Genomic DNA, 10,816 nt, shown 5'->3' with positions numbered 1-10,816 from the left:
AAGTCCAACCTTAATCTCCCACTAAGATTTATGTCTTTATTTTGTTAGCAATCAAGGCCTTCTAGATATGTATAAATACAACACTTCAGCATCCCTAGAAAATCATGTGATACAAATAGTTTTCTCAAAGAAAAAATTAAAGATAAAAGAAAATTAGAAGAATGGAGAATGAAAGAAAAATTTATATGGATAGAAATTTCTTAACGGGTTAACGGATTATCCGTTAAGAAAATTGAATAATCCGCCCTCAAACCGATAAGCCGTTAATAAAAAAAATTCAATCCGTTCCCCGTCCGTTAAACCATTAACACGATACCAATAAGCCATTAAGCTTCGGTTTCGGTTCTATTTAATGCTACTACATTGTTAATAGAAAGTTTCATTAGCATATTACGTTATTTAATATTTTTCTCTGAAGTTTTTTTTATTTCTTTATTTTTGTTTTTTTATTTTCAAATAATTTTAAAACTCCAACTTAAAACTACTCCCCAATTTGAATTGATAATTTATTATTTTTTAATTTCGTTTTTATTTTAAATCTCACATTTGAAACTACTCCCGATTTGGATGGGTAGTTTTTCTTCTCTTTTTTCGTTTTTTACAGCTTTTTTTTTTTGCTTTTAAAAATAATAATTTAAAAGCTCCAACTTGAAAATACTCCCACCCAATTTGAATGGGTAGTTATTTTTTTATATATTTATATTTTCGTTTTTATATTAAAGTTAATTATAAGATATCTATATTTATTAATTTAAATAAAGTAACCAATAACTAATTATTAATTAAAAATAACTACCAATTTGAATGGGTAGTTATTTTCTTATATATTTATATTTTTATTTTTTTATTATAGTTAATTATAAGATATATATTTTTATTTTAAAATATCAACTTGAAACTACTCCATGATTTGAATGAGTTGTTTTTCTTCTATTTTATTTGTTTTTTATAGTTTTTTTTGTTTTTTATTTTAAAATAATTTAAAAACTCCAACTTTAAACTAATCCCACCCAATTTGAATGAGTAGTTATTTTTAAATATATTTATATTTTGATTTTTTATTATAGTTAATTATAAGATATCTATATTTATTAATTCAATTAAAGTAACCAATATATATATATGGTAGTTTTGTATTTTTTAATTTTTGTTTTTATATATATATTTAAATTCAAAAATAATAACCAATAACTAATTATTAATTAAAAGTAACTACCAATTTGAATGGGTAGTTATTTTCTTATATATTTATATTTTTGTTTTTATATAGTTAATTATAAGATATCTATATTTATTAATTCAAATAAAGTAATCAATTAATATATATATATATATATATATATATATATATATATATATATATATATATATATATATATATATATATATATATATATATATGGCAGTTTTATATTTTTTATTATTTTCGTTTTTTATATATATTTAAACTCAAAAAGAATAACCACTAATTAATTATTAACTAAATAATAAATTTAGTAACTAATTATGTCATGTGCCTTTTTTTTAAGCTGCCACTTGGATTAACGAAAGGGTTTTTTCCTCTCCTTTTAGTAATATATAGATTCTATTGTTCTTAATAATATTATCCTACTAATATATAGATTTGAATAGATTTGAATATAAGGAGATGACTTTGTCCTCTCCTTTTAATAATATATAGATTTGAAATTCCAACTTGAAACTACTCCCACCCAATTTGAATGGTAGTTATTTTTTATATATATTTATATTTTTGTTTTTATTATAGTTAATTATATATATATATATATATATATATATAGTTGGTAGTTTTTTATTTTTTATTTTATTGTGTTTTATAGATATTTAAATTTAAAAATAATAACTAATTAGTAACTAATTATGCCATGTGGCTTTTTTTTAGGGTGCCACTTGGCTTAAGGAGATGGCTTTGTCCTCTCCTTTTAATAATATATAGATATAGATATAAAATATAAATAATATAATATAAATAATATAATATAAATATAATAATATATATATAGACATAGATATAGATTTTTTTATTTTTTTATTTCGATATTTATTATAAAATAAATTAAAAGTTCCAACTTTGTTGGAGCATTGTCCTAAAAATCTACACTTAATGTTTTATGGTTATACCGCACTTGGCATCATATAATTATTTACTTCTCTTTATATATATATATAATACACACACACTACAATATTAAAAAGAAACTACTCCACAATTTGAATCAAAAGTTTTTTATTTCTTTATTTTCGTTTTTTTATTTTAAAATAATTTTAAAACTCCAACTTAAAACTATTCCCCAATTTGAATTGGTAATTTTTTATTTTTTTAATATCATTTTTTATTTTAAAATTATTTTGAAACTCCAACTTGAAACTACTCCTAACCAATTTGAATGGTATTTTTTTTTATATATTTATATTTTCGTTTTTATTATAGTTAACTATATATATATATATATATATATATATATATATATATATATATATATATATATATAGTTGGTAGTTTTTTTATAGATATTTAATTTTAAAAATAATAACCAATAACTAATTAGTAACTAATTATGCCATGTGGCTTTTTTTTTAGGCTGTCACTTGGCTTAAGGAGATGGCTTTGTCCTCTCCTTTTAATAATATATAGATTTAGTAACTAATTATGTCATGTGGCTTTTTTTAAGCTGCCACTTGGATTAACGAAAAAGCTTTTTTCTCTCCTTTTAGTAATATATAGATTCTGTTGTTCTTAATAATATTATCTAAATTTTAGTGAATAAAATTTTTGTTAAACTAACGGGACTTATACAGGCAGCGCATCGAATAACTTTTTTGTTATGTATTTTTCTTTATTATATTTTCAAATATTTAATGCTACTACATTGTTAATAGAAAGTTTTATTAGCATATTACGTTATTTAATATTTTTCTCTGCAGTTTTTTTTATTTCCTTATTTTTTTTTATTTTCAAATAATTTTAAAACTCCAACTTAAAACTACTCCCCAATTTGAATTGATAATTTATTATTTTTTAATTTCGTTTTTTGTTTTAAATCTCACATTTGAAACTACTCCCGATTTGGATGAGTAGTTTTTCTTCTTTTTTTCGTTTTTTATAGCTGTTTTTTTTTGCGTTTTAAAAAAAAATAATTTATAAGCTCCAACTTGAAAATACTCCCACCCAATTTGAATGGGTAGTTATTTTTTTATATATTTATATTTTCGTTTTTATCTTATAGTTAATTATAAGATATCTATATTTATTAATTTAAATAAAGTAACCAATAACTAATTATTAATTTAAAATAACTACCAATTTGAATGGGTAGTTATTTTCTTATATATTTATATTTTCGTTTTTTTATTATAGTTAATTATAAGATATCTATTTTTATTTTAAAATTATTTTAAAACACCAACTTGAAACTACTCCATGATTTGAATGAGTTGTTTTTCTTCTATTTTTTTGTTTTTTTATAGTTTTTTTTATATTTTTTTATTTTAAAATAATTTAAAAACTCCAACTTTAAACTAATCCCACCTAATTTGAATGAGTAGTTATTTTTACATATTTTTTGATTTTTTTATTATAGTTAATTATAAGATATCTATATTTATTAATTCAATTAAAGTAACCAATATATATATATATATATATATATATATATATATATATATATATATATATATATATATATATATAGTTTTGTATTTTTTAAATTTTCGTTTTTATATATATTTAAATTCAAAAATAATAACCAATAACTAATTATTAATTAAAAATAACTACCAATTTGAATGGGTAGTTATTTTCTTATATATTTATATTTTCGTTTTTTTATTATAGTTAATTATAAGATATCTTTTTTTATTTTAATTATTTTAAAACTCCAACTTGAAACTATTCCCCGATTTGAATGGGTAGTTTTTCTTCTGTTTTTTTCCGTTTTTTATAGCTTTATTTTTTTTTGTTTTTTGATTTTAAAATAACCAATAACTTTATTGGTTATTCTATTGTTCTGCCATTTGGCTTCATGAGGTGTTTTTGTCTTCTGCTTTTAATTATAGATAGAAGTTAATTATTAATATAGATATAGATAAGAAGTCTATATTTATTAATTAAATTAAAGTAACCAATTAATATATATATATATATATATATATATATATATATATATATATATATATATATATATGGTAGTTTTTTTTAATTATTTTCATTTTTTAGATATATTTAAATTAAAAAGAATAACCAATAACTAATTTAATAACTAATTATGCCATGTGTCATTCAATTGTTATGCCATTTGGCTTCATGAGGTGCTTTTGTCTTCTGCTTTTAATTATATAGATAGAAGATTTAAATTTAAAAATAATAACCAATAACTAATTAGTAACTAATTATGCCATGTGGCTTTTTTTAGGCTGCCACTTGGCTTAAGGAGATGACTTTGACATCTCCTTTTAATAATATACTAGTATTAGTACCCGCACGATGCGCGGACACAATTCATGTTAAACTGTGATGTTGGTTATTTGAATCATGTGCAAATAACCTTAAAATATAAACCTCTCAGATAAAAATTATATAATATTAGATATTAATTATGAAGTAGGATATGAAATTATTGTTCAAATCTCGTAGTGCACAACCTATTTTGTTTTTTATTTGTAGCAACCTAACTACTTAATTTTAGTACTTGCAATTCGTTTTGCTGTCAGTATCAAAGAATACTAAACATATCATGTTGCGATCTGTCTTGTTTGAGCACATTAGATCATATTATTTTAACAAACTTCTTACTATCACTTTGTTTTTATCTAAAAGTTAAATATGTCTTATTCATCACATTATTTTTATGCAAATTCTTTTTTTTTCTTATAGTTATTGTATATAGTTATTGTATTATTTATTATTTAAAATTATTTTACTATCATATAATTTTTTATTATCTTAATTAATATCTTTCTTATTATTCTTTTAATAGTCTTTAATAACTATAAATATTTTATTCTTGAAATTTGGTATATTTTTATGCATTCAATTTTTTTAATCATTTAAACTTATTGTAATATTTTTAAATATAATTAAATTTTTTAATTAATTTAATGTATAAGTATCCTCACACTATCTCTATTGTTTTACTACATTCTCTTCCCTACTATAAATTTTAATTATTTTTATATTAATTTTTTACCTTTAACCAGAATAATATCATATTTTATTTTAAATTGTAAAATTGAATTAGTCTAAAATATTAATACATATATTTGATGATTATGTTACAAATATATTGAGTTCTCTTATAACTATTTTTGTATTAGATGCAGTTATTTATTTTTTTTAACTTTAAGATACAAATTTAATTTTTTATTTTCATTAGTAAAATTACCTATATTAGAAAGTTATTTATATTATTAAAATTTTATTTTAATAATAGAAAAATAATTTCTTAATTGTTTGAACATATTATATATATGTAGTAATATGTTTATTGTCATTTTATTTCTTTACATAATATTTTAAAAAATAAAAACTTATGAAATAAAAAAAATCTCATCTCAAATTCAAATAATTCTTATCATTCTATTTTCTAAATTGGACCGCATTTTTAAAATATTATACTATATATTCAAACTTAAACTAACTGCACTCAATTCAGATATTAATCATAGAAAAATATTTTCTTTGTTGTTTGAACATATTATATGTTAATGTTGTAGTAATAGTTTCATTATCATTTTATTTCTTACGTAAATTTTCTTTCTTTTTTTGATTTAATACAAATTTAATATTTAATTTTTATTAATAAAATTACCTATATTAGAAATTTATTTTCTAGTTTAATATTTTTTCATAAATAAGACTTCAATTTCGTGATATTATCCATAGTTTGGACATTCTAATCGTAGTTTTAATAAATTTCTAATTTCAAATTCAAATAGCCTTTCCCTTTCATTTCTAATAATAATTTTTTAATAATTTTGCTAATTTTTAATCTATTATATAGTCTTATTACGTTTTATGTGGCTTTTCATTAACTTATAATTTTTTTTAATATCATTATAATCTACTATTCTTTAATATAATATAGATAAATATATAATTTCTAATCATAAAATAAATATTTATTTTGTTTTAAAAATATTGCTCGAAAATTCTAAATTATTTAAATTTTAATAAGATTTTAAGCATTGTATATTTAATTTAATTTATTTTTTAAACTTATGATTTATTAATATCTCATATTATCTCTAATTTATTTCTATTATTCAATATTTTTAGTTTTTGATTTTATCCATTAGACTTGAGTTACGTGGACTTATCCATATTATGAATTTTCTTATCATAATATAAAAAACTTTCCCATCTCAAATTTAAATAAGTTTTACCCTTCTTCTCTATGATAAAAAATCTGAATTTTTATTTTTTCTCTATTTATTATTTATTTTTGATATTATATTATTAAATACCTAATATTATTACATTGTCATGTGGATTTTTATTAGCTTGTTTGAATTTAATATTTATTTCTACTACATTCATTCTAATATAATATAGATAAAAATTAAAAAACTTTCTCAAATTCAAATAAGTTTTATTATTCTATTTTCTATATTTGACTACATTTTTAAAGAATTATGTTATACTTTCAAACTTAAACTTACTGTACTCAATTCAAATATTAATAAAAAAATATTTTCTTAATTGTTTGAACACATTATATCTGAATGTTGTAGTAATATTTACGTATAAAATATTCGTTTGCCCGATTTATCAATATTAATATGACTTTATTATTCTTATTTTTAAAATATTTTTTTACTGATTATTTAAGTTTTTTCTTACCTTATAAATAATTTATATACTTTATTTAAGATCTTATTTTGCTGCTTGAATTTATTTAATTTTTAAACTCAATATATCTAGTATTTACCACTGGACCAAATATAAATTATGCAACTTAGTTCCCATCTAATTATTGTTAAATATTCAATAGATTTCTTAATACAAATACCGGTTCTGCACAAAAGCTATCGGAACCCATACATATTACTGTTAGTCCGGTATTACCCGATAACCGATATCTTATCGGTTCGGTTATCAGTTTAGCATATTTATAAACCGATAACCGATATACCGAACCGACCAATGCCCACCCCTGACTCAACTTCCATAATAACGCGCAGAGACTTGAGAACCACAAATTAAGAGAAAAGGATAGAAAAAACCACAGCACGACTCACGACTAATCATAGACAAAATTTTGACTTTTATACTGGATTACCAAATCAAACATCAATTTGCTTGTTCAACTATTGATGAATCTTCTCTGAGGAAATGATAAAAAAGAAACGACAGAACAAACTCACCATAGTCGATTTGCAGATACGATGTTGGCAGTCAGACAGCTCCAATTAGCGACTCTTGTACTACTTGTGATCTGCAGCACAACAATATCCAAAGCCCAAAATATTACTCAGTGCACTTCTTCTTGTGGTGATATTCATAACATCACCTTTCCATTTCGATTGAAAGCTGATCCCAAGAATTGCGGAAATTCTAGGTTCCAGCTCGATTGCCAGAATAATCGTACTGTCATAAGTTTGGAGTCAAGGACATATAACGTGTTGGAAATCAACTATGATAAATTCTTGATCAGAGCAATTGACCCTGGTTTGCTGAATCAGACCACGAACTGCACTTTTTCTCCGAAGTACTTCACCACAGCTGTTCCTGGCACCTCAACTTTTAACGATTTAGCTCTCAACATTCCCATTATATATGTCAATTGTTTAGCCATGGTAAACTCTTCGCGCTATGTGGAGACTACTTTCTGCGGATCACAGAACAATACTTCTTTCTTTAATTATTCACAAAGTCATAGCTATGTGGCCATAGGAGAGGACATGTCGATTTCGGATTTGGCAGAGAGTTGCAGCGTGGAAATAGTAGCCTGGGCGTCGGCTCGTGGGCTTTCGGGTAACAATACTTCTCTATCGAGCATTCAGGATGCCCTGAGTTACGGGTCTGAGCTTTCTTGGAAGCGTACCTTCTTGTGTAGAGAATGTCAAGACTACTGTTTTTCTGAAGGCAACGACTACCGTTGCAGCCGCAACAATAGGCACTTGCGCTGCGACGATGGCAGCCCCTTTGATCTTCCCCTCCCTTGTAAGTCAATATTCAATTTGGAATTCCTTTTCGAGAATTATCTGTTTTGCAAAATCCCATATATGTGGTTTTTTCCGAGTCCTGATTGGAGGTACTGACTAGTGTTTTGAAGATACAAGTATCTCCCTAAGTGCTGCAACTTAGCAATTTTAAGGTGTCATTCTTTACCACAGATTAAGTCTTCAATTAAAGCAGCCAACTTTCATTCATCTATTATATCCACTCTCTAGGGGGTCTATTGTATGAAGTTTTAAGAAAATTTTGGATCTCTTTTGCGTTTAATTCTCCACGTTTTTTTATGCTTATCAGTTAGTTACCCTCTTAACTATACTAAGTTTCAATTCGCAGCAACTTATTTCAAGATATAACAACCTCTATTTTACTCAAGTTCCTATATTTGGACAATGCAGGTAGCATCCACTTGCATGGAGGTACGTATTTGAGATACTGGATTGCAATAATAACGCCATTATAGCGTTAAAACAATACGTTTTCCATATAGCTGTAAGCTCTTTCTTCAAGTCTTTACCAAATTTGCTTCTTCTAACGTAAATTTTCCTTTGTGATTTGCCTGTTGGACAGTTCTTACTATAATATTTGGCGGATTTGGTATAGGTGAGTCTTCTTATCTTACTCAACGATGACCATAAGCATTCTTGGTACACTCTGAATTCTGAATAATGAAATAGCTTTGAAGCATAGTCAAACCCCTTCACCCTATGAAAAAGGATGTGGTTTTCTAATCAATGACTTCCATTTTTCTTTTTGAAAATTATGCAGCTGCAATTCTGTCATTCCGATTTCTCTTTGGATTGGTTTTCCTGGTTGCATTAATAGTGTACAGATGGAGAAGACGGCACTTATCTATGTATCAATCAATTGAAGACTTCCTGCAAATCCAAAGCAACCTTGTGCCAATTAAGTACTCCTATTCTGAGATTAAGAAGATGACGAATAAATTCAAGGAAAAACTTGGCGAAGGAGCCTATGGAACTGTCTTTAAAGGAAAGCTCCGTAGTGGTCCTTTTGTTGCAGTAAAGATTATGCACAAGTCCATGACTAGTGGGGAAGAATTTATCAGTGAAGTTTCCACAATTGGAAGGATTCACCATGTAAATGTTGTGCAGCTCATTGGATTCTGCGTTGAGGGCTCAAAACGTGCTTTGGTATATGACTTCATGCCTAATAGCTCCTTGGACAAGTACATATTTCCGCAAGAAGGAATTGTTTCCTTGAGTTACAAACAAATGTTCGAGATATCTCTAGGAGTTGCTCGTGGGATAGATTATCTACATCGGGGGTGTGACATGCAGATCTTACATTTTGATATAAAGCCTCACAACATTCTTCTGGATGAAAATTTCAATCCAAGAATATCTGACTTTGGGCTTGCAAAATTGTACCCAACAGATGATAGTATTGTGACTCTAACTGCAGCTAGAGGGACAGTGGGTTACATGGCTCCGGAGTTGTTCTATAAAAATATTGGAGGAGTGTCATACAAAGCCGATGTATATAGTTATGGTATGTTGTTGATGGAAATGGCAGGCAGAAGGAAGAACATGAACCCATTTGCGGATCATTTAAGCCAAATATACTTTCCTACATGGGTTTACGACCAATTTAATGAAGGAAATGATATAGAGATGCAGGACGCCAGCGAGGAAGATAGGAAGATGGTAAAGAAGATAATATTTGTGGCATTGTGGTGCATACAGATGAAGCCTGTTGATCGTCCTGCAATGAACAAAGTTGTTGAAATGCTTGAAGGAGATGTTCAACTCCTACAGATGCCCCCTAGACCTTTTATATCTCCTCGTGAGATTGCCGGGGATGTTATCGAGACAATAAAAATTTCCACGGAGGTATAGGTGGCCACTCACTGTGTTGTGCAATCCATTGTCATAAACTCGTAATTTACTTAATTAAAATCTTTCATTTGAGCTGGTGATTACCCTTTCTACATTTTGTTTTTCTCCAATATACAATCTGTCTGATTCATTGTTCAAGTATCAGTTTCTTACATCAAACTAAGATTCCTAGGATTTGATATGAGATGTATATCTGAAGTGTTTTATGATTTATGATCTCATGGAGTAAAGTAAAATTAATGTCGACTTCAAGATGCAATGTTTGTTGCATTGTGAGTCATTAATCCTTTCAAGATAGTGCTACAAGATTGATTTAGTTCACGACATTCAATATCTCTAAGAAGTGTTCAAACTCATGAGACCCCAAGCAGTCAATTCTGTCCCATGCTGTTGAAACTAGTTCTTCCTTGGTTTTCATTGTTAGAGTTTTGAGTATAGTATGAGGCTTTAGTGAAGTGTATATTACTCCCTCCGTTCCAATTTATGTGAACCTGTTTGACTGGGCACGAAATTTAAGAGAAAAAATGAAGACTTTTGGAACAAGTCCAAATGGGGCCCAGAGTATTTGTGTGATTATAAAAGTTTCTCATTAAGGGTAGAATTGTAACTTTAAGCTAAATTGTTATCAAATTTAGAAAGGGTTCATTCTTTTTGGAACAGACCAAAAAGGAAATAAGTTCACATAAACTGGAACAGAGAGAGTAGTTTATTTGCATGTTGGTGTTGCAAATAGTTCGAAAGGTAACTATCAAGCATAGTTTCA

The 10,816-nt window shown here is 25.7% G+C and overlaps 1 protein-coding gene across 1 annotated transcript; it reads left to right on the top strand.

The window, feature by feature from the left end:
- The first annotated feature begins 7,241 nt into the window (after positions 1-7,241).
- On the top strand, positions 7,242-10,133 carry LOC104229359 (rust resistance kinase Lr10-like). The gene is made up of 4 exons (XM_009781991.2): positions 7,242-8,182; positions 8,593-8,613; positions 8,765-8,797; positions 8,963-10,133. Exons 1-4 carry the CDS (start codon positions 7,405-7,407, stop codon positions 10,051-10,053), a joined length of 1,923 nt encoding a protein of 640 aa, XP_009780293.1. The 5' UTR covers positions 7,242-7,404; the 3' UTR covers positions 10,054-10,133.
- The last annotated feature ends 683 nt before the right edge of the window (positions 10,134-10,816 follow it).

Source organism: Nicotiana sylvestris, chromosome 3 (assembly GCF_000393655.2).
Source record: "Nicotiana sylvestris chromosome 3, ASM39365v2, whole genome shotgun sequence".
NCBI classification, from domain to species: Eukaryota; Viridiplantae; Streptophyta; class Magnoliopsida; order Solanales; family Solanaceae; genus Nicotiana; species Nicotiana sylvestris.
This window is presented reverse-complemented; position numbering and strand designations above follow the sequence as displayed.

Excerpts from the sequence above, each read along its gene's own strand:
- LOC104229359 (XM_009781991.2), top strand. The coding sequence starts at position 7,405 with ATGTTGGCAGTCAGACAGCTCCAATTAGCGACTCTTGTACTACTTGTG. Across the intron at positions 8,183-8,592 it reads CTTTGATCTTCCCCTCCCTT|GTAGCATCCACTTGCATGGA; the intron begins GTAAGTCAATAT and ends TGGACAATGCAG. Across the intron at positions 8,614-8,764 it reads TAGCATCCACTTGCATGGAG|TTCTTACTATAATATTTGGC; the intron begins GTACGTATTTGA and ends CCTGTTGGACAG.